General features: G+C 36.8%; 2 protein-coding genes across 5 annotated transcripts; one reads left to right on the forward strand and one right to left on the reverse strand.

The window, feature by feature from the left end:
- The first annotated feature begins 750 nt into the window (after positions 1 to 750).
- Positions 751 to 17,861, forward strand: LOC123316146. Of its 3 annotated transcripts, none has more exons than XM_044902137.1 (17): positions 751 to 1,001; positions 2,324 to 2,595; positions 4,775 to 4,833; positions 12,232 to 12,536; positions 12,642 to 12,831; positions 12,944 to 13,119; positions 13,406 to 13,574; positions 13,626 to 13,763; positions 13,920 to 14,075; positions 14,126 to 14,287; positions 14,349 to 14,456; positions 14,511 to 14,690; positions 16,200 to 16,341; positions 16,459 to 16,652; positions 16,755 to 17,174; positions 17,391 to 17,591; positions 17,702 to 17,861. In XM_044902137.1, the coding sequence occupies exons 1-17, from the start codon at positions 763 to 765 to the stop codon at positions 17,789 to 17,791; spliced, it is 3,201 nt and encodes a 1,066-aa protein (XP_044758072.1). In that variant the 5' UTR covers positions 751 to 762; the 3' UTR covers positions 17,792 to 17,861. The 3 variants fall into 3 exon arrangements, with proteins under 3 accessions (XP_044758072.1, XP_044758074.1, XP_044758073.1); XM_044902138.1 differs by lacking the exon at positions 751 to 1,001 and adding an exon at positions 1,631 to 1,749; XM_044902139.1 differs by lacking the exons at positions 16,200 to 16,341; positions 16,459 to 16,652; positions 16,755 to 17,174; positions 17,391 to 17,591; positions 17,702 to 17,861 and adding an exon at positions 14,823 to 15,366.
- A 214-nt stretch (positions 17,862 to 18,075) lies between these two features.
- LOC123316149 (phosphatidylserine decarboxylase proenzyme, mitochondrial) lies at positions 18,076 to 24,540 on the reverse strand. 2 transcript variants are annotated; one of them, XM_044902141.1, is made up of 7 exons: positions 24,414 to 24,540; positions 23,377 to 23,495; positions 21,352 to 21,534; positions 21,025 to 21,263; positions 20,751 to 20,914; positions 19,579 to 19,748; positions 18,076 to 19,078 (listed from the first exon to the last, which is right to left on the reverse strand). In XM_044902141.1, exons 1-7 carry the CDS (start codon positions 24,440 to 24,442, stop codon positions 18,804 to 18,806), a joined length of 1,179 nt encoding a protein of 392 aa, XP_044758076.1. In that variant the 5' UTR covers positions 24,443 to 24,540; the 3' UTR covers positions 18,076 to 18,803. The 2 variants fall into 2 exon arrangements, with proteins under 2 accessions (XP_044758076.1, XP_044758077.1); XM_044902142.1 differs by lacking the exons at positions 23,377 to 23,495; positions 24,414 to 24,540 and adding an exon at positions 23,125 to 23,285.
- Positions 24,541 to 24,695: the final 155 nt, after the last annotated feature.

The raw sequence follows: 24,695 nt of genomic DNA on the forward strand, positions 1-24,695 counted from the left end.
CCCAGGAAATCAAAGAACCCAACTGTTGAATGTATGTTGAACGCTCACTGTTGAATACTCGACCATTTTTGAGTAATTTAATGTTAAAAAATCAAAAAAATATGTGGAATTCGAAGAATTGGGTACTTTGGCTGAATGCAACTCTGTTTAATAGATCCACAGAAGTGCAGTGTCATAGATTGAGGTATTTATTCTGAAGGGAATTTGTCAGGGGTGTCATACCTCAATATGAAAACTTAGAATGGCCTTATCTATTTATCTAGGACTAATTGGAAAAGATGGTGAAGAAATAAAGTGTTTCTTTTGGCGTCAAGAAGTTATGTTAAAATATATCAGTCAATAACTCGTCCTGTATACCTAATTGTTACGAAGGACTCTAAGTATTCTCAGGATGAGAAGTTCCCCACAACCCTCTCAAACTGTGTTTGAGGGGGCTGTGGTTTCCCAACTGGTCAACTATCCTAGGTGGTCAATGACTGAAAGAAGAAATCAGCGATACAGAGGCGGAGTTGACAGTGCGACAAGACTGAATTCCTGTGTGGAAAAGTTATTACTATATTTAGTTGTAAAAAATGCTGATTAGCTAACATCTCCATTTTTCAACCTGTCGAAAAGAGCCTTCTCTCCCTCATCCTTGATTGATATCCAGTTTAGGGCGGAAAAAACGATTTATCACACCTCATAAAAACATAATTCCTCATTCTGAAACTGCGACACATTTTACGGGCAATAATGCGATGTTCTACGCAGCGCCGTACAAGGATGGGGGACGCACAGGACCCTTCGACTGATCGTCTTTGGGTGAAACTCAGTGCTCTCGGCGAGGGTAACGTGTTCGATCTCCTACCGGAGCTTTTTCGGAAAATGATAACGCAGGACGCGCTCAGGGCCGCCAACGAGCCATTCGACATGATTTTTCCCAGTGACGAGCAGTGGAAGGAAAAAATCTACTACAGGCTGGTGGAGCAACAGAGGAGAGCGGACGCCGCTGGAGAAGTTGAGTAAGTAATTATGGCCATAGAAATGAAAAATTGAACAGTTCGCATTCAGATCAGATCACAGAAATGCAATTGGTATCAAGAAGAAAAAATTTTAGAAAAAAGTTTCGATAATTTTTTAAAATTTTGAAAAATATCGCCAGAGGCATATCAATCCCAAGAACTGGGGAAGAATTGTTTATTGCGATTATCTATAACGATTTCCACGCAAATCTTTTTATTTATTCAGGTTATATTGCAAAAAGAGTTGATTTTCTATTGCTCAATGATTGTAATATCTTCAAGACACTTGTATACGAAAATCATTGTGATAAATTCAGTAAAACTGTGTGTTCTGTTGTCTATGTAACTTACAAATAAATGCCTCATCATATTCCTGCACCAGTGTGTCGTCTATTTGACGTTAAGCCTAATCTGCATGTAGGATACATACTTCAGAAGTTCAGAATACGTGCATGAAACGGTGAAACTTGACGGAATTTACATCATGCGAACAATAGAACATTTCGTGAAAAGAGCATTTTCCTATGTCTGAACACCATAATAATTAATTAATTCAACATCAGCACTATGACTTTGGTACCAGCAATTCCTTCCTGTTAACAATTTCATCACTCTTCCCTAGTAATTTCTTTGTGATTGCATTTGAATCTGACCACAGATAACAGAATCTGACAAACTGTCAGTATCATGTCCAGTTTATTTCAAAATAAATTGCAGTAAAATTTCTCTGTCAACTTCCACATTAAAGGTAGGTTTTCACATCATTCCATCAGAAAATTTTCCGAGCAGAAACGAATATATTATACATTTGGTATCGTCAAGATTTCCACTGCTTCGGAAATTGAGTAATTGATTAGATTTCATGGAAGTGTCATCGGTTTCAATAAACTTACTCTTGGGATTTCAGAGTGAAGAAAATTTCATTGATTGTATAAGTTTTTATGCATACAATAAACTGAATTTAGGGAAATCATTGGGCTAGGTGGTTACTTTGACGTTTTTATTAGCTGAAATTGACTCGATTGAACTTTTATTTCATGCCAAATGAAAATGTTGCAGTATAATTTGCTGAAACTCCTTTTAACTCCTTTTCTTCCACAATTTCCACTTATATTATTGCCATACATTAGCCTATTTTCTTTATGAAGAGCTTGCTAAACTTGTGGTATATAAACCAACAATAATCAGTCCTAAACTCAGACTATTTTGGTACTACAGTGATTTCTTCAAATTAACAGAGTTCACAATCACAATTTTTTCCAGTGTTGGTAGGGTTTTTCATGTGACTTCATGTGAAATCGTGTCTTTCTCTTCCCTTTCAGGATGTTGGATCCCTTACATCAACAAAATCCGAACGAGAACAAACTTCACGATTGGAACATCATACCTAAGAACGAGAGGACCGAATGTGATGAGGCAAAACCGAACAATATTGGCAGGAAAAGGCTGAAACATGGACCGGACCCAATCACGTGGACAGTAAGCGACCTTGCTAAAGCAGGGTGCCTGTTGCATTCACCCCCCATTGGTACGGCTTTCGAAGATGAACAGGAGATGAGGAGGGTGTACACCCTCATTTACGACGTGTTCAGATGTGAGTTTCATGAATGGGAAATACGTAGTAGGAAATTTTTTTTTTTGGACAGGCAAGTCGCCCCCATATTCATTCATTCATTCATTCGTTCATTCATTCATTGCTGAATCTCGCTACCGAGAATAAATCTACAAAACGACTCAAAAACCAGACTATCGGTGAGATCAAACTCTTAATTTCTTAGGGGTACTTGCGACTGTGTGCCCTCCTGTGACTGAAGAGACCCAACCGTGACCTACAGATCCTTCAACACTCCTGTCATGGATAGTCACCAACCAGATCTGGCCGCCGTTGTATTCTTCTCGAGTCTCCATTATAACTGTGGACCAAAGACCTCCACTGTGATCTGTCTAACGCTAGTTGTTCCCAATTATGATTGGCATTAACTGATTTTAGGGATTGATGCAGTATATCCTTAAACCGCTTATACTGGCCTCCTGGTTTCCGAGCTCCCTCGGTGAATTTGCCGTACAGAGCTATTTTGGGGAGGCTTGTGTCTTGCATACTCAGAATGTGGTCGTTCCATCTGAATCGGGCCCTCGATATTTGAGTCTCAATTGCTATACAACTCGCACGCTGCAAGACTTCTACATTTGAAACTTTGTGGAACCATCTGTCGTGCATTATTTGTCTTAAAAGACGTTGTTGCGTTTGTTCAAGCTGTTTAATCTGTCGCCTGTAGGGAGTCCAGCTTTCGCTTCCGTAAAGAAGCGTTGGGAGGACCACTGCTTTGTAAAAGCTGTAGTGGTCTTCAGATCTGAAAGAGATTTGAGTTGGAACTACCTCTGGACAGGACCTTATCACGACAATTGAAAGCATCTAGCTTTAAAGCCAGCAAATGAGCTCATAGAATGATTATTCTGATTGCCTGTAATACATATTATAATAAAAAAAAAGATTGAGGTCGTCATTTTGAAACACTCTGTCCTTTAGCTTCCTGAATGCCCGTGATGCCAAATTGATACTGTTGTGTATTTCCGTGTCCAGGTTAGCCCTAGTATTTATGAAGCTTGCCAAGTGTTTGAACTGCTCGACCTGTTCTAAAGTTTCATTCTCCAAGCTGATATATGTTTGAAGGTTTTCTGGCCTACATATAGTGATTTAAATCGGCTTATTTTCACTTTCTACTTGTCCCACTTGGTGCTTACGAAATTAGTATACAGGATGAGTCTTTGACTCGTACAAATATAAAGAAACACTTTTTTCCTATACCATTTTCTCCGATTCCTGCCTGATTCGGCCCTGATGAAATGATATAGCCATTTTAAATTTTCATAATTACCTGTGCCACCCCTGGAACGGAGTTCTATTCAGCCAATTTTTAAAATTTCACAGATACTTTTTAATTTCAAAAATATTCGAAAACGGCGCATTGTACAAGAAAATATGAGGAATACTTTTATTTTACAAAACGTTCAAATATTCATTAGATAGCGTCCAACTTTGTTTCAAGAATTGGGTTCTTTGAATTTTTGCTATTTTTTATGGTACATAATGGTCATAATGAAAAAACTGGAAGACGTGGGTGATATCTTGTGTCCGAAAAAGATTATTCGAATAAATGAAAAACTATATCCCGAAATTCATTTAATACGATAGAACCGTTTGTGAGATAAAACTAAAAATAATTTTTTTATGGTTTTTCAACAGCCTGTATCTTTTAAACCGAGCCGATTCGGAAAAAATGGTAAAGGAAAAAAGTGTTTCTTTTGAGCTGAAGAATCTGCTGTTGGAAATTTTCACGAGTTAGTCAAGAAATTTTTGTATGAAATTAAAAGCGCATATGGAGTTATCATCATTGACTGATATCTAAATCTAACCTAACCATTTTTTAACAGATCGAGCTAATTTTTGATGACCTTCCACTACCAATACAAATAAAAGTAGTTAGTTTTTATTAGATCTAATAGCCGTATCGAACAGATCAGGTTCATGTCTTGTGCCTTTTTGCATATATGTAAATCCGCCGATATAACAATCCATCATGCGACCCAAATTCCGATAATGCCCAGTCCCCAGTCTATCCTACCCATTCAGAGGGATGGCAAACTGGCGTGATCGGAATATCGGCACACAAGTTACAACTTTCCTTTCCAATTTATATCCCAGCGCAATAAAATTTGAAGAATCCTAATCCGGCGACGTTCATGTCATTGATGGTTCCTTTGTTTTTCCGCAGATAAGAACGTACTGATGCAGGCCCTGAACGACATAAATTTCTTCCAGATCTTCGAACAGGTAAGTTACGACCGGTCTTATATCGGTTGGACATGAAAGGGTTGCGATTTATCCGCGCCAGTTGGAAATAGTCCGTATGGTTCACCCATAAAACTGCAAATGTGGGGTTTCTTTTGTTTGCCGATTTGCGAAAATTCGAGCAGCTTTGGTCGCGTTCAGGATTTGGATGGGCGACCGATCTTCTTCTGCGTGCGATACCTCCGCCAGGCTGAACTGAGGCCTTTTAGTCCATCGTTCATCCGCTTGTAGTTTGAGAGGCTCAAACCCTGGGACAAGCCGACAAAAATGTGAATTCACCCCTTGGTCCTGGGATCATACACCCTGTGGTTGTTGTGTGCTCATTTGAAAAAGAGAATCTATAATATACTCGTTGAGCAGAGATCAAAGATTGATAATGATATATTAGTAGGTGCGCCTTATTACCATTGAGGAAAATGATTCACATTTTTCCAATCAGTTACTTGTCACGTATATACATGCAGATTTCCAAATGACAATTAATTTTCCGTCTATTCGACTTTTCGCCTTGCGTGATAGCGCCGACAAACAAACACCGAAATTAAATGGGGCAACAGAATTTTAGGGCGAAACGGTGATGAGTTTGATAGTCCGAAAGGTTTAATGCCACGTATTACATGTATATAAATTGTGCAACCGTTTAGTGCCGCATGCGAATCTACCCTAACAACGGCCAATTACTGCTGCGGAAGCGGCGTTTACGAAAAGTGGCTGTCTTTCATGGGGTAGACGAATCTATTGAAACAGAAATTTTCCTGATAGGACAATTGACTGACAATTATACCTGATTGCCATTTGAAATTGATAATTCAATAGAGAATTGCACTCAAGCAATTTCGAAAGCCTATTTCCATTCGTTTAGATTTTCATCTTGGAAATGGCATTTTTTTAAAATTGCAATTTTCAATCTGCGATATCTCCTGTTATACTCGTCTGATCCAATTGGGATTACCGGTTATATAATCAGCGTTGCCTAGGCTTCCACCCTAGCACAAAAACTCGATTTCGAAAATCTCGATTTTTTGGGTCAAAAATGAGCAAGGGGTTAGACCCCCTTAAAATGACCTTTTTGCTACTCTGCCTAAAAATCAGGATGTTCTATTACTGTCCTAGGATATGGAGTGCATAGAATTTGTTTTGAAGATTCTAGAAAACCAAACAGTTGATGATTCAATAGAGAATTGCACTCCAGAGAGCTCTTCGAAGTCAACTCGAAAATGAAAAGTGGAAAAACAAAAAAAATTATTTTCTCCTAAACAGTGTCAGATATTGGAAAGTTTGGTATGAAAATATAGGTTTTCGAACACGCTGAATCTATTGCGATTATTTTCGAAAGCCTATCTTCCTTCGTTTAGATTTTCATCTTGGAAATGGCATTTTTCGAAAATTTGCAAATTTCAATCTGCGATATCTCCAGTTATATTCGTCTGATCGAATTGGGATTTCCGGTTATATAATCAGCGTTGCCTAGGCTTCCACCCTAGCACGAAAACTCGATTTCGAAAATCTCGATTTTTTGGGTCAAAAATGAGCAAGGGGTTAGACCCCCCTAAAATGACCTTTTTGCTACTCTGCCTAAAAATCAGGATGTTCTATTACTGTCCTAGGATATGGAGTGCATAGAATTTGTTTTGAAGATTCTAGAAAACCAAACAGTTGATGATTCAATAGAGAATTGCACTCCAGAGAGCTCTTCGAAGTCAACTCGAAAATGAAAAGTGGAAAAACAAAAAAAATTATTTTCTCCTAAACAGTGTCAGATATTGGAAAGTTTGGTATGAAAATATAGGTTTTCGAACACGCTGAATCTATTGCAAGCAATTTCGAAAGCTTATCTCCCTTCGTTTAGATTTTCATCTTGGAAATGGCATTTTTCAAAAATTTGCAAATTTCAATCTGCCATATCTCCTGTTATATTCGTCTGATCGGATTAGGATTTCCGGTTATATAATCAGCGTTGCCTAGGCTTCTACCCTAGCACAAAAACTCGATTTCGAAAATCTCGATTTTTTGGGTCAAAAATGAGCAAGGGGTTAGACCCCCCTAAAATGACCTTTTTGCTACTCTGCCTAAAAATCAGGATGTTCTATTACTGTCCTAGGATATGGAGTGCATAGAATTTGTTTTGAAGATTCTAGAAAACCATACAGTTGATGATTCAATAGAGAATTGCACTCCAGAGAGCTCTTCGAAGTCAACTCGAAAATGAAAAGTGGAAAAACAAAAAAAATTATTTTCTCCTAAACAGTGTCAGATATTGGAAAGTTTGGTATGAAAATATAGGTTTTCGAACACGCTGAATCTATTGCAAGTAATTTCGAAAGCTTATCTCCATTCGTTTAAATTTTCATCTTGGAAATGGCATTTTTCAAAAATTTGCAAATTTAAATCTCCGATATCTCCTGTTATATTCGTCTGATCAGATTGGGATTTCCGGTTATATAATCAGCGTTGCCTAGGCTTCCACCCTAGCACAAAAACTCGATTTCGAAAATCTCGATTTTTTGGGTCAAAAATGAGCAAGGGGTTAGACCCCCCTAAAATGACCTTTTTGCTACTCTGCCTAAAAATCAGGATGTTCTATTACTGTCCTAGGATATGGAGTGCATAGAATTTGTTTTGAAGATTCTAGAAAACCAAACAGTTGATGATTCAATAGAGAATTGCACTCCAGAGAGCTCTTCGAAGTCAACTCGAAAATGAAAAGTGGAAAAACAAAAAAAATTATTTTCTCCTAAACAGTGTCAGATATTGGAAAGTTTGGTACGAAAATATATGTTTTCGAACACGCTGAATCTATTGCAAGCAATTTCGAAAGCTTATCTCCATTCGTTTAGATTTTCATCTTGGAAATGGCATTTTTCAAAAATTTGCAAATTTCAATCTGCGCTATCTCCTGTTGTATTCGTCTGATCGGATTGGGATTTCCGGTTATATAATCAGCGTTGCCTAGGCTTCCACCCTAGCACAAAAACTCGATTTCGAAAATCTCGATTTTTTGGGTCAAAAATGAGCAAGGGGTTAGACCCCCCTAAAATGACCTTTTTGCTACTCTGCCTAAAAATCAGGATGCTCTATTACTGTCCTAGGATATGGAGTGCATAGAATTTGTTTTGAAGATTCTAGAAAACCAAACAGTTGATGATTCAATAGAGAATTGCACTCCAGAGAGCTCTTCGAAGTCAACTCGAAAATGAAAAGTGGAAAAACAAAAAAAATTATTTTCTCCTAAACAGTGTCAGATATTGGAAAGTTTGGTACGAAAATATAGGTTTTCGAACACGCTGAATCTATTGCAAGTAATTTCGAAAGCTTATCTCCATTCGTTTAGATTTTCATCTTGGAAATGGCATTTTTCAAAAATTTGCAAATTTCAATCTGCGATATCTCCTGTTATATTCGTCTGATCAGATTGGGATTTCCGGTTATATAATCAGCGTTGCCTAGGCTTCCACCCTAGCACAAAAACTCGATTTCGAAAATCTCGATTTTTTGGGTCAAAAATGAGCAAGGGGTTAGACCCCCCTAAAATGACCTTTTTGCTACTCTGCCTAAAAATCAGGATGTTCTATTACTGTCCTAGGATATGGAGTGCATAGAATTTGTTTTGAAGATTCTAGAAAACCAAACAGTTGATGATTCAATAGAGAATTGCACTCCAGAGAGCTCTTCGAAGTCAACGCGAAAATGAAAAGTGGAAAAACAAAAAAAATTATTTTCTCCTAAACAGTGTCAGATATTGGAAAGTTTGGTATGAAAATATAGGTTTTCGAACACGCTGAATCTATTGCAAGCAATTTCGAAAGCTTATCTCCCTTCGTTTAGATTTTCATCTTGGAAATGGCATTTTTCAAAAATTTGCAAATTTCAATCTGCCATATCTCCTGTTATATTCGTCTGATCGGATTAGGATTTCCGGTTATATAATCAGCGTTGCCTAGGCTTCTACCCTAGCACAAAAACTCGATTTCGAAAATCTCGATTTTTTGGGTCAAAAATGAGCAAGGGGTTAGACCCCCCTAAAATGACCTTTTTGCTACTCTGCCTAAAAATCAGGATGTTCTATTACTGTCCTAGGATATGGAGTGCATAGAATTTGTTTTGAAGATTCTAGAAAACCATACAGTTGATGATTCAATAGAGAATTGCACTCCAGAGAGCTCTTCGAAGTCAACTCGAAAATGAAAAGTGGAAAAACAAAAAAAATTATTTTCTCCTGAACAGTGTCAAATATTGGAAAGTTTGGTATGAAAATATATGTTTTCGAACACGCTGAATCTATTGCAAGCAATTTCGAAAGCTTATCTCCATTCGTTTAGATTTTCATCTTGGAAATGGCATTTTTCAAAAATTTGCAAATTTCAATCTGCCATATCTCCTGTTATATTCGTCTGATCGGATTAGGATTTCCGGTTATATAATCAGCGTTGCCTAGGCTTCTACCCTAGCACAAAAACTCGATTTCGAAAATCTCGATTTTTTGGGTCAAAAATGAGCAAGGGGTTAGACCCCCCTAAAATGACCTTTTTGCTACTCTGCCTAAAAATCAGGATGTTCTATTACTGTCCTAGGATATGGAGTGCATAGAATTTGTTTTGAAGATTCTAGAAAACCATACAGTTGATGATTCAATAGAGAATTGCACTCCAGAGAGCTCTTCGAAGTCAACTCGAAAATGAAAAGTGGAAAAACAAAAAAAATTATTTTCTCCTAAACAGTGTCAGATATTGGAAAGTTTGGTATGAAAATATATGTTTTCGAACACGCTGAATCTATTGCAAGTAATTTCGAAAGCTTATCTCCATTCGTTTAAATTTTCATCTTGGAAATGGCATTTTTCAAAAATTTGCAAATTTAAATCTCCGATATCTCCTGTTATATTCGTCTGATCAGATTGGGATTTCCGGTTATATAATCAGCGTTGCCTAGGCTTCCACCCTAGCACAAAAACTCGATTTCGAAAATCTCGATTTTTTGGGTCAAAAATGAGCAAGGGGTTAGACCCCCCTAAAATGACCTTTTTGCTACTCTGCCTAAAAATCAGGATGTTCTATTACTGTCCTAGGATATGGAGTGCATAGAATTTGTTTTGAAGATTCTAGAAAACCAAACAGTTGATGATTCAATAGAGAATTGCACTCCAGAGAGCTCTTCGAAGTCAACTCGAAAATGAAAAGTGGAAAAACAAAAAAAATTATTTTCTCCTAAACAGTGTCAGATATTGGAAAGTTTGGTACGAAAATATATGTTTTCGAACACGCTGAATCTATTGCAAGCAATTTCGAAAGCTTATCTCCATTCGTTTAGATTTTCATCTTGGAAATGGCATTTTTCAAAAATTTGCAAATTTCAATCTGCAATATCTCCTGTTATATTCGTCTGATCGGATTAGGATTTCCGGTTATATAATCAGCGTTGCCTAGGCTTCCACCCTAGCACAAAACTCGATTTCGAAAATCTCGATTTTTTGGGTCAAAAATGAGCAAGGGGTTAGACCCCCCTAAAATGACTTTTTGCTACTCTGCCTAAAAATCAGGATGTTCTATTACTGTCCTAGGATATGGAGTGCATAGAATTTGTTTTGAAGATTCTAGAAAACCAAACAGTTGATGATTCAATAGAGAATTGCACTCCAGAGAGCTCTTCGAAGTCAACTCGAAAATGAAAAGTGGAAAAACAAAAAAAATTATTTTCTCCTAAACAGTGTCAGATATTGGAAAGTTTGGTATGAAAATATGGGTTTTCGAACACGCTGAATCTATTGCAAGCAATTTCGAAAGCTTATCTCCATTCGTTTAAATTTTCATCTTGGAAATGGCATTTTTCAAAAATTTGCAAATTTCAATCTGCAATATCTCCTGTTATATTCGTCTGATCGGATTAGGATTTCCGGTTATATAATCAGCGTTGCCTAGGCTTCCACCCTAGCACAAAAACTCGATTTCGAAAATCTCGATTTTTTGGGTCAAAAATGAGCAAGGGGTTAGACCCCCCTAAAATGACCTTTTTGCTACTCTGCCTAAAAATCAGGATGTTCTATTACTGTCCTAGGATATGGAGTGCATAGAATTTGTTTTGAAGATTCTAGAAAACCAAACAGTTGATGATTCAATAGAGAATTGCACTCCAGAGAGCTCTTCGAAGTCAACTCGAAAATGAAAAGTGGAAAAACAAAAAAAATTATTTTCTCCTAAACAGTGTCAGATATTGGAAAGTTTGGTATGAAAATATAGGTTTTCAAACACGCTGAATCTATTGCAAGCAATTTCGAAAGCTTATCTCCCTTCGTTTAGATTTTCATCTTGGAAATGGCATTTTTCAAAAATTTGCAAATTTCAATCTGCGATATCTCCTGTTATATTCGTCTGATCGGATTAGGATTTCCGGTTATATAATCAGCGTTGCCTAGGCTTCCACCCTAGCACAAAAACTCGATTTCGAAAATCTCGATTTTTTGGGTCAAAAATGAGCAAGGGGTTAGACCCCCCCAAAATGACCTTTTTGCTACTCTGCCTAAAAATCAGGATGTTCTATTACTGTCCTAGGATATGGAGTGCATAGAATTTGTTTTGAAGATTTTAGAAAACCAAACAGTTGATGATTCAATAGAGAATTGCACTCCAGAGAGCTCTTCGAAGTCAACTCGAAAATGAAAAGTGGAAAAACAAAAAAAATTATTTTCTCCTAAACAGTGTCAAATATTGGAAAGTTTGGTATGAAAATATAAGTTTTCGAACACGCTGAATCTATTGCAAACAATTTCGAAAGCTTATCTCCATTCGTTTAGATTTTCATCTTGGAAATGGCATTTTTCAAAAATTTGCAAATTTCAATCTGCGATATCTCCTGTTATATTCGTCTGATCCAATTGGGATTCCCGGTTATATAATCAGCGTTGCTAGCAGTTTCGAAAGCCTATCTGCCTTCATTTAGATTTTTATCTAGGAAAGGGTATTTTTAAAAAATTTCGAATTTCACTTGAGAATTCCTCAAGACCGAACGGTTTGACCGAGATAGATGAAAGTTCCAGATTTGTTACTAGAAGAGTTGCTCTTTCAGAATATGTATCACGTTTATATCTGCGATAATTTTCCTGGAAGATAAATTACCTTAAAGATGACCTTCGAAAAATTCCCAAAAAGTTGGTTTCAGTTAGTGGGTTCAGAATCGATTGAACCTAAAAAAAATAAATAAAATAGCTGCCTGTTCAACTGATAATTCATTATAAGATTTTCTTCCGCCTTTTCCGAATCTAAATTGAAAGCAAAACATCTACAACTCATAAGATCCTCGAAACAGACAGTTGCACTTCCAAAACCATGGGCGAATATCCACAGCACTTTATGGAGAAAAAAAACATGGCAAACTCTTCCATTTCAGCTCCAGGCTTCCGTACCTATCGTGTGGCTCCTTTTCTACGATCTCTACCACAGGAGTTTCAAGAAAAGGGAGACGTCCGTTAGGGAGCTTGCTGCGAGGCTGTTTCACCATGCGAAACTTTCCTTGGCAGAGAACGCACTTTGGTGTCAGAGGGTGAAGTTAGCCGCAGCCGTGGCGAGATTGCGAATAAAATACAACGCCCTCAGCCTCATGGACCTGCTTCCTTCCCATCTTCGAGGAGACAGGACGAATAAAGAAAGTCGAAATATACCGGTTACGGTGTGGGTAAACAACAGAAAATTCAAGTAAGCAGCCTTTGTATGCTTCAAATTTATATAAGAAATTGCTGAAAATAGGTTATAATCCATCAGCATTCGATATGTAGAAATGGATTCATTTTCCATTTTCAGAAATGTCAACGATATCAAAAAACAAATAGAACATGCCCTGAAGGTTAAACTGGTGGATGATCTGAAGGATCTAGGACCTAACACCTTCAAATGGGATCGCCATTGTCCTTTGACTGTCGCGTTTCATTATTCCATGAGGACTGAACTGGCGAAAAGTAACCTGGTTCGAAGCCATAAGCTCATAGTCCAGGTAATCATAAAAATCTATTGAAAATTGTGAGCTCTGAAAGCTGTCAAAGCGATCATCTCCTGAATATTTAGATCATAAAGAAAGTTTTATTGGACTAATCTGGATATCTTAGGATAGATCATTTTGCGTTGGAGCAGCAACATTCTGGAAGGTGGTGGAAGACTTGCAACTTTCTGGCAGTGTCATACAAACCCACGTCAATTCGCCAAGGTCTACGGCTTACCTGGCTAACCTCTTGTCGCAGAATGAAAAAATCAAGAAACTGATGGCTTTCAGTGCAGGTAGAAGGTAAAATTTGATAATGATATGGGACAATTGCTGATTGTGTGAAATGTTCGGTCATTTGTTTGACAATTGGAAATTTTCGAACAAAAAATGTATTAGGATTCATTCAGTCAAGTCAGCGTATCAAACCAAGATAGGTTTGAGAGCCTTTCAATAGATAATATACAGGTTTGGGAAGTAAACTAAAAACTGCAAAATTGGCGACGAAGTCTGGGATCCAGAAATATCGTTTGATATCAAAACCGCGTTTCTCCTCGTGTTTTTCGTTTCATTTATGAACCTCTTCCAGAAAGATAGAATACGAGAACTACCTCCACGAACTGGGAATGACGAACGTCATCGTATACTCCGATAAACTGGTGGATTTCGGGTTCGAATCCCCCTGCATGGAAGAGGTAGTAGCAGTTTACGCCACTCCGCCAAACAGTTACTCGGCAGTGGCGGATCCCATAGATTTGGTAGGTTCCTTCTCGATTTCGTCGACCCTTTCCTCATTTCCCCCGTTTTAGGTCTGCAGCAGAGGCGGGGACCTATCGATGCTCGAAATTCTGACCGAATCTGAAGATACCCTAGAGGGGAGAAACAGGGTGACGAAAATTCTGGAAGAACAACGGAAAACGTTGAAGGTCGCGATGTCAAGGCCACAGGAAAGTATCACTCGTTTTTATCAAACTGCACATTACGTACTATCACAATAAAGCTCTAGAAGGCATTACCAAATAATATATATTTAGTATTACCTTGTCCTCTCGTTTTTGAAACTGTGAGTTTCAACTTGATCAATATAAATACTTCTTTTCCAGATCCAGGTTGTCCTTTACGAGACTCATTCCGAACTCGATGTGGAAAACTGCGAGATGGTGAAGACAACTCTTAACGAGATCAACAGGATAGCCAAGCTACACCACGCCTCCCTTAAGGGTTTGATAAGCCCGGATTATTTGACGACCATGCAAATGGTGAGAGATAAGGACTCCTTAATGATCTAAGGCTAAACTGAAATTTACAGCCCTCGGAACTACTGAAGGAGATAAATAACAACGAAGAAGAGAAGGGTCAAGAAATGGAGGAAAACAAGGGAGATCAGTTCGACGCTGGTGACAATAATTCCAGGATTAACATCCCAGATCCTGTCCACTGTGAGGATCCTTGTGACTTCAAGGATGTTCATGTGAGTGATGTATTGTTCATTCAACAAAGGAAGTTGAGTACATATTTATTGAATGTTACAGGTGCCGGAAACTGACCTATTCGATACCCCAGATCTGCCTTGTCTGTGTCCGGAAGAGACAAACTGCAAAATGGAGAACGGCTGTTACTTGGCGCTCATACAAAGAAAGGTTGTGATGTTTGAACCTCTGTTCGGCGTTGTCCATTGACGTGAGATTTTTCAGAAAGTACTGAAACTCGACAATAAATACATGATCCAGATGGCGGAGCAGAGAGGTTTGTTCGGGAGCAACACCAGCAACTCTTCGAAACAGAAAGGGTCCAAGCAGAGCAGGAAGAAACAGCAGAACGCGAAACAAGAACCGAAACAGAAGAGGACTAGGAGAAGATTGAAGGATTTCGAGGTGAGTTATTGGCACAATCTGTTGGGTTTTGCGAAATTAAACAAAAATTCTCGATGGTTTGAAATGAGAGTAGTTATAAACCTGTGATGAGGTGTTGGTGACCGGCGAGATGACCCTATTTGATCCTTCTAGATGGAAAGGATCGCAGCGCCAACCCACTCATTCCTACGACACGTAACAGTCGCGTGTCACGAATGCCAGAGATGCCGTCAGATGCAGGAAGAGCTGAAACGACCGCAACGGCATCAGTACAAGAGATGGTGGACGGAAACCACCCACTATCTCTCCACCATCAAATCCAGCCTCGTGAAAAAAAACCTCTTGCCCCCTTCTCGCACTGCGCCCACCCTCTCCTCGAAAAACATCGTCCAACAGCTCGTGCGCACGTCCTGTCGAATCGACGAGGTGGTCGCCAAGCACAACTCGACCTCGTCCGTCCCTCTCCTACCAAAACTGAAGTTGACCAGAGAAAAGAACAAACAGAAAGTCCCTCTCGTTATCCCAGTCACTTTTGTCTCTTTTCCCCCCACCTACTGTACCCACCATCCCCCCAGCTTGTGCGAGACACCCAGTCGAGAGGGTCGAGATGTTTAAAGAGTAATTTATCTTAAGGTTGTGTTGTATTTTTATTGTTTACTACTATATAATACGTATATAATAAAATATTTTTCCTATACTGTTAGGTATTCTTTTCAACGAACTCAAACCTTTTGAATCAATGTCAAGTATGTTTGATTTCGAGACAAATTTGGCGACGAAAATTCATGACCGGCTAAGGGCTAAGTGCTCTAGACTATTCGGCAAAACGTCAACTACAGGGTGCTTCAAAATCTGTAGAGTTCAGAGAAAGGAGACCGAAATTAAGGCTCTTCCTAAGGGTCATCTTCATAATATCAATATAATATCAGACAGCCAAGCAACTCTAAGACCTCTGGAACCAACTGCCAGAAATTTTTGCTGGCCTGGGAATGCTTCAACACCTTCAAGCAACTGCATAGAGGCTCTAAAATGCCTCTTTCATGGGTGTCAGGCCACTGTGAATGAAAATGATGATAAACTTGCGAAAAGTACATCAAAGGTTAAACCCATTGGACCTGAGCAATTATGTTGTCTTGCAACAGCTCTTCATTTTTAGGTAGTGACATCGAAAGCTCCAAGAGCAATTGCTAGATTTATGAAGGTGATCCATCGAATGCCTTCTTGGGAACAGCTTGAGCAAGGTTTGAATACGTACAAATTGCTTTAGTCCATTTTGTTCGGAACTATGGCCATGAAGGCTACACAACACTTGAACCCACTGAAAATAACTAAAATTGGGGAAAAAACATAAGTGCACCAAGGGTAGATCGAGCTAAATGGGAAAATAGATCTGAATGACCACTATGCCTCCAAAAATTCCACTTATAAATCTTCACAACCTTACAATCTCTTTCCGATGATCAACGTCCAATCGCGAGGTATGTACAAGTACCAATGGATAAGCAAAATGATAATTTTTCTTGTCCATAGGAACTCTCCGAAGCTGAGCTTTCTCCAGAGTCACCGCAGAGTATTTGGCGAACGGATGGAGCTGAGGTAGAGCTGCAAATATCGCATACAGAGAACAAAGAGAATGAGCCCACAGTGACGGTGACTTCGAGAAGCGTAGACGGTAATTTTTCCAATATGTCCAAGAAAATACACATCTGATCATGTTGAAAATAAGCGCCAGAACTGAGCCCCCAAAAAAATATCGAAGCTTTTCTCATAAGACGCTTGATGTTTACAGATGATGACGCAAGTAAAGCTGGAGGTATATTGGGGGAGTTGACGACAAATCAACTCGAAACTTTGATATCGGCATCTTACAAAGTAAGCTGCGAACCATGCTACGCAATACCGAAAGAACCTCCCAATGATGAGAAGAAGATGCTGTCAGAATGGGACGAAAATATTTCGAAACGAAATGCTGCAAATGCTGAAGTGAGGAACTTTTTTATTCTCTAGCTCATAGTGTCCACTTACACAAGAGTTTGAATTGTTGCACTTCATCAAAGACTTGTTGAATGCTTTTTTTCCTAACAGTTGCGCGCAACCGATGAAGAATCCGAGAAAAAGTCTGTGAAATCTGGTATAAAGAACGATAAAGCCAATACAACAAAAGAAAATATCTTCGAAGATCTGTCGAAGGATGCATTCGGGAGAAATAAGGGAGATTCATTGTTAAAACTTAAGAGGGCAGAACCATCATCGTCGAGGCCTAAAAGTAGATGCCCTAGCGTACCAGAAGAACCTGAGGAGGAAAAAATTGCAGAGATAAAGACAGATATCCCGTTCAGAGCAAAGAATAAATGCGAAAAACAGAGTACGACCGTAAATACAGAGACGAGCAGCTATAAGAACATCCACAAACAGGTTGCACTGAGGAGGAGGGAGTCTGTCTCAAGTTCATATCGACTTTTCAAATATGGCATGGTTCAAATAGGGGATGACAGTTCCAGTAGGGTTAGTATCACTGCACTGTATCGCTTAGTAAGGTGGAAAGTGATTATTTCATTGTTGACACTCATTTAAAAGTCTTCTTCTTGTTCGAAATTGTCCGCACATACAGTCTTAACTGACGAAAAAGTCACAAGCACTTTACATATCGTCCAAATTTTTTCAAATAGTCGAAAAAACTGAGAATGTAACTGTGCAGCTCATTTTGCATCATTTTTCAAGAGTATCGACCGATCCTCCACTACTTCTACTGGCTACGAGATAATAGTTAGGCCCAGTGGAACCTTCAATATAAATGCGGGACCTGTGAAAATTTTCAAATACGGATTAGACCTCAGAAGAATTAGAGGCAAGCTGACTGAAGAAATCATCAATAGAATATCAATGCCTACGGAAGCTTCGAAAATCAGGTCTTTAAGAGAAGTGAGTCAATAATTTTGTGGGAATTCTCTTGACTTGCTGTAAATTAAACCTGAAAAATGTTCTACTTTACTGCCTTTCTCATAAAAAATGAATATATACGATTTTTTCAGGAATGTTTGCCGGCATGTAGGAGAACTTTAGGTGGTACTGTAACGAGGGATTTTGTTTGTGAGTGTTGTAAGAGGCGACATTTCAATTAATTCATCAAGTAATTGTCGATCATCCAATTGTGACTGTAACAAACTGTTAATAAAATGTGTTGAAGTTGTACCTATACTGTTTGTATTGTTGCATAGGCCACCACGACTATTGGCGCGTTTTCTGTTAAAGAACAACAATTTGCCGCAATTACTGTTTATTGTGTTTTTTATTTAATTTTATTCCATGTGCCCGTTGAAACTTCAATTAATGGAGAAACTCGTAAGAATCCTCATTCAATTGTTGCTGTATTTGTATATCTCAATTTGTTCGATAAAAACAAACGTTAAAAGCATAAACATTTTATTATTCATACACAACATTTTTAGGAATCGATAGTTTACAATAGTATTGTGTTTTTATAATTTATAGAAATTTTTATTGAAAGACCAGTTATCATTCGAAACATAACCTCAATAAAACCAACAGCTTTCTGATTCATGCTGAACAATTCAGTGGTTATTACAATCTGAGCCATATACATATTTACAAACAATTTAATGTGATGTTCATCATGAATTCAATTTTTAAATATTGCACAAATAGTTTGGTGGGTCATTTTTTATTTTTATAAGAAATTATTCAATTCCATTTCCAAAAAACTAAGGCGGCGGTGATTTCTGCGAGTTTCTGATTATAGTAATAAGTGAAACCATCACTGGGGTTTTCACAATTAACGATTTAAACTCATTGTTATGTAAAATTTTTCTTAAATGCAATATGCTTCTAGACAATTATATCACATTGAAATTTTCATTACAGGCGTTACACTTTATAAAAGTGAGAATAGTGTTCCAAACTGAGAAGAAAACAGAAAGAAACGTTAAGTTGAACTTTGATATCTCGAAAATGGAGGAATTGATAGCAGTGACATCTTTAGCTTATCAAACTTTTCATCATTAATAAAAAAGTATCAAATTCGTCTGATCTGCGTGGTAAAAATTATGGTCATTACAACCACTGTGTCGATGCGACTGCTACCATTTCTGATCTCATTATTTCATTACAGATATTCTACATCTTTTCAGCTTGCTTGTGTTCGCTGACGCAACCCAAACTTTGCCCCATCTTTATTTTAGCACCAGGTGCAACGTTGAAGCGGAAATCAGAGGGTGCTTGGAACACGAGCACGATGGTCGAACCCATCCTGAACTCTCCGATAATATCACCTTTTTTCAACTCGAGGGAGTTCCCGAAACATACGTCTCTACATTTGTTGGTTTTCCTCGAGCAGTTCGTTTGTAAACTTTTGTCGAAGTACACTTTGATCGTTCCGACGTTCGTAGCTCCTGAAATCGAAGGGCATAAATAGGCAAATAGAGGCAAAAAATCATTTTTTTAGCTGAAATTGTCAAGAAAGACATAAACGCCTTGGTTTTTTCAATATCTTAGTCGAATTCCATTCAAAATAGCCCGCGCTATTATATTAGTTTCGTCACGCAAATAAAGCACTCTCATTGGTTCTAGAAATCAAGCGGAAGTTCCATCAACTGTCATGTCAATACCTCGACGATATGATCACAGAACTAGGCTATTTTTTCTTACAAATTTGATAATACTTAGGCCGGAAAAGTAACTTTTTGTTTCCGAGGCATTGCAAGCTTCTCATTTCCATATTCAGAATGAAATGAGGCAGATTTTTTGGATTGACAAGTTTCTAGGCAAATCTAATGGTGTTTTTCCTCGAGTTCAATCATTTCTTCACAAAAACAACAAATGGAAATTCAAGCCAAAGATTTCTTTTCATCAGAGGGAAAGTTTTAACATCATTATCAAAAATTTTACTCACCAACAGCGGTGTATGAGAAGAAACCATGCTCCCACTCGCCGAGATAGATTGATCTTTCGTTTATCGAAAAAAGACCAGGGATCCAACTGGCTATTTTGGGATTAACTGATAAAAGTTCACCGTGAAAATGCCTACGGTGTGTAGGTTTCCAATCAGCCGGAGAATGGAATCTATAAAAAATTGCACAGAGACATTATAAACAAATGTATGGCATCAAAATATTTCATAAAATTCTCGGTTCATAAAAAAAATTTAAACACAAAACATAAGAATTAAATATCGAACATTGAACAGAGAGGGTCATTCGAACTTGTTTTCAGCGAATTATCTTAAGAACCCTAAAGTTGTTTAAGGTTAAGGCTTACTTATACAAAAAAGGTAAATAGGAACAAAAGCTTTATAATGAGAGCTCATTCACTGAATTAATGAGCAAATTTTCCTGTGATTATCCGAAACGCAAATTGGCAATTTATTATCTGGTCAAGCAATGAGAATAAAGAGCACATTTAATCAACTTATAATCCAGGATATGGATATGTTTCTGGCATTGGTTGGATTATAATGTTATAATAAGGTCAATAATTTTATTAACACATCAGTGCAAATTCAACAAAAAACTAATTAATCACTTATTTCTATCCGCGTACATTCAGTAAGGAGTTTCGGATGAAAATAGTGTGTGAAATTTTGAAATTTATCGATGCAGAAGACCCAGCTGTGTATACAATCCAAAGGTTATGATCCTTCAATAATATTTACTATGACACATATATCGAAAATCTGAATAATTATGTGATAAAAATGCACGAAGAGGCAGACTTTTATGAAATAATTTTTGCACGAGAAGACCTCCTCAGATGATAACCTTTGACAGAATTTATCTGGTATCAATCAATGACATGAATAATTCGCAGTTCAACAAAAACGAGTTAGCTAAAATCCGGGAACTACCAAAAACCCTATATTTCATTCCGCGTAGAGACGAGAGTAATATAATGCAAAATTCTTCCATTCTTTCATCACTCCAACAAGATTCGACGACAATCATCTGAAATACCCCCTCACTGCAGAATTATTAGATGCTTGTTGAGATTCCGAAATTTTTCACTAACAATCACGTGCAAGAATAACAAAGTGTGCCTTCTTTAGAATAAACTGTCAGCCCAATTTACCTGTGATAGTCTCCAGGTGCTAAGTAGATCACGCATTGATACAATTGGGGGCAATCTTTTTTATTATGTAGCAGGGACGTTCTGTAATCGGGGCATTGGTCAATTTTTCTATTCCAAGTGTTTTCACCGAAGAAACTGGGCAATGTATAGGTAATACCCTTCACCTGGAACAGGTGAAAAATCAAATTGCAGGTTTATCTGTAATATACTGCTCCACAAAAGTTGAGGGAGTTCAGAAATTTTGTGTGCAGTATAGTTACGAATCGCAACTTACTTGTTCGATGTCTTCGTTGCGTACTGGTCCTAAATTCAATATCGTACCATCGCATGGGGAAACCAAACAACTTTTCTGATCGATAATCCTCGCTTCTTCTTTAATTGGTCTTGAAAAAAAATCTGCTAAGCTCGAATACGACTTTAGATCTTCGTTCAAAGCCTCTGACAAATTTACTTTGAACATATTGATATACATGCTGTAGACGTAAGGTCTTAATACTTCCGGTAATTTTATATCTAAAAAAACAAGGAATTCGTATTATATTTGGATTCGACATAATTGATAGGGATTTTTGAAATAACACTTTGTTTGTAATAAACCAACCTGCTATCCAACCCCAACATCTAGATACTGTCCGTAAAGGCAAGAAACAGTAACATTTTATTTCAAGTTCTGTAGCTACTTTATCGTGACTCCTCTTTCGAAATGCCCTCCATTGCATAACTGCTATAAGACACACACCTACTGGGATAAATTTGGTGAATACTCCACTCCATTCAGACCACCCTGGAATAAAGTAACTCGGACGTATATTTTGTTGAGATGTTTGACATTGTTTAAACTGAGAATCCATCATGCATTGTTTAAACATAACAATATATAGTTTTATGAACCTCACATATTTCTGAATACTTCCCCCACATAGAATCAGCTGTAATAACTTGTGAGAAATACAACAGAACATAATGAATGAGCCAAACCACTTGAATTCTTATATATTTATAAATTTGTTGCCTTCTTTCTTGAAGGATATTCTCTTTTCGGAAATTCATTCACATAATTTTATTGTGAAAATATATAAGGTTTTTTATGTCACGTGTATTGTTTATTATTAGTTTTGTTTTTCTGTTAGGTACTTTTGATGTCCATATTTTCATCCATTCATATATTTTTATTCAGATAGAAAAGGGTTGGCGAATAAAGAAATAAAAATTGTTGGAAAAAGATCTCCTAGTTCACATTTATGTTTATTTTGATCTTTTGATGTTTGAGTAAAAAATTTGCGGAATATCAATTTATGATTATGATTATTTTCATTATAAATCAACAATGAAACCATATCAGGTCATTAACTTGATAATGAATAATCAGAATAAATAAACATGGAATTAATGTTCATCATGAGAAAAAACTGATCAAAATTTCGATTAATTATAAGGTTTCGCAGAATTGGAATCGTATTCATTTTCACCTTGATCTCTATAGGCTAAAATATTCCGAGAAATGTTCTCAATAAAAATACTTGTCGTATTCAAACTCGTGGTATAGACTTATATGAAAATAAAAGATTCATATAACCAATAATAATAGGTATACAGGATATATGTAGGTAAATGAATAGAATGAAAAAAAATTTAAGGCGTAATTCCTTCTTGAAGAAAATGTGGGTCTTTCGTATACAAAATCTTTATTTTTGAGCAGCCCCTTATTAGATATAACCCCCTAAGGATGGTATCTGAAAAGCAATTTTTAATTTTCATCATAAAACCAAAAAACTGACAGAAATGTTCCCCTATAATAGGTCAGCCAGATATTCGCGTAGGCAGATTTGAGATCGAAGATAATTCCAGCATATACCTACGATTCACGCTACACATATAGGTACCTTTTGATATATTTTTTCAAGAATCGCTATTTTTTCAAGAGAAGAATTGGTATAGCCCCCAAATATAAATACTTAATAATATATCTTCGAAATTAGGTTTTGTTACTGATGGGTTTTTTATATGCTCACAAAAAAGAACCATTCGAAGTGTATATGTAGGAACGAAAAATTGCATAAAAAAAGAAATAATGTTTTTGTGGAATTAATATAAGGTATTGAGAAGTTGAAAATTCAAAACGAATAATCAGATTTCAATTATTTTTCTTTTACTTTATTTTAGAGAAAAAAATAAATCGCTATTCAAATTTCAATGGGTAGATTCAGAAGTTAATGATATCATGATGGTTTCAGCAATAAAAAATGTTAGAGCAATGGGGACAAAATTGAATTTGAAGAGCCTTTCAGCTCCATTTTCAGTGAGTCACACTGTATAGAAAAATCAGTTTTATTATTGAGTTGCAGAATAATTATTCTCTTTTGGAGTTACTGACCTTTAACAATAAGTAAGTACTGAATAAAATACAATCCAATATCCGTATAATCGGACGGCACCAAGAATATAATCAAATTTTTCTTGTTTAGAAGTTTCATCGCGACTGGAGTAACTATCGTATTCGCACAACTCCCACGATAGCACCTCGTGAAAAGTCAAAAATTAGACGACCACTCTTATATATTCTCGGCCAGTTGATAACTAATATCAATGGATTAATATTCTTTATCAACAAAATGAATGTACTCACTTTGTGTAGAGTTGTTTCTCGAAGAATAATTCCTCGTCTGGATCAAATGACCCGGAAGTAGAACTTTATTGTAACGTTTATTGACATAAATTGTTTTGAACGGTCTGGCACGTTGGTACCTGCAAAAATCCAAAGAAATATGTAGGTACCTACAAATCTAACAATGTGTGTTTCTAAAACTTTTTTTTTTACTCTGATCTTTAATGAACGAAAAGATTAAATTGAGGAGAATATTTTTAATAATCAATTTTTCGAAGAAAAACATAATACACATAGCAAATTCTCTGACGCTGGCAGCGATCGCATCTGAGTGAAATAATGAAAACGCGCGTAATGTTTAATTAACAAAACTCTAAAATCTCTTCTACGCCAATAATCGGGATGTCATTGTATTTATTATTTGGTTGACTGATAAATCCCATTCTCTTTATTTGTAGGAAAATATTTTACTATAATATCAGAAGAAAACGCTCATTTTAAAACCCATAAATAAAGGGTGGGAGAAAAGGTAAATTTTAAGATATCAGAGTCGTTAAACAAATTAAATTATTCTGATTGATTTAGATTATAAAAATGATGAAGGAGCGAAATTATTCAATTGCCTATTTGCAAAACATTCTGCAGGACTTTGGCTGCTACCCCAAAACTAAATTTCTCAGATTGTTAACTGCTGTTTAGAATTCCAAATTTTTTTATGTTTATAAATCGTAAGAATCGTTAAGAATCGATGGACCAAAGCGATATCGTATCAAACTTGATGATGTAGATCATTCAACTTTTGCAAAATCGGTTTCGACAAAAATTTCTGAATCTGTTTATCATTTTGTCAACGACAATGATCTATAATCGCCAAGAAATTCTTATTGATCCACGCTTACAGAAGATGAAAATTCAATGAACACAATGAGCAATCTTTTATTCAAATAAATCATTTATGAAGTACTTCAAATGTTCCATGTGTTTTTCATGGAAGAAAAAAATATGAGTGAAGCTCTATTTTACATGAAAACCCCCTTTTCAACATGAAAAACACTCACAGTCTATAGAAACTGAGAATAGAACACATTATTGTAAAAAAATTGTATCCAGAGGCTTAATTTCTCATAACATTCATAATTAAATTAATTTAACCTCAATTCAAAATTTAGGTTGACAAGAATCCCTCTTGACAATTGTTACTTTTGCACTATACATATTTTGAACTATCTCATTCTACTGAAGAATAAAAATGTATGGATAGAAAAAAGCCTAAGATAATTTTATATATGTTTAGCTTTTAACTAATAACTTCATGTTCGAAAGCAAATTCGTTAAGAAAT

Source organism: Coccinella septempunctata, chromosome 6 (assembly GCF_907165205.1).
Source record: "Coccinella septempunctata chromosome 6, icCocSept1.1, whole genome shotgun sequence".
Taxonomy (NCBI): domain Eukaryota; kingdom Metazoa; phylum Arthropoda; class Insecta; order Coleoptera; family Coccinellidae; genus Coccinella; species Coccinella septempunctata.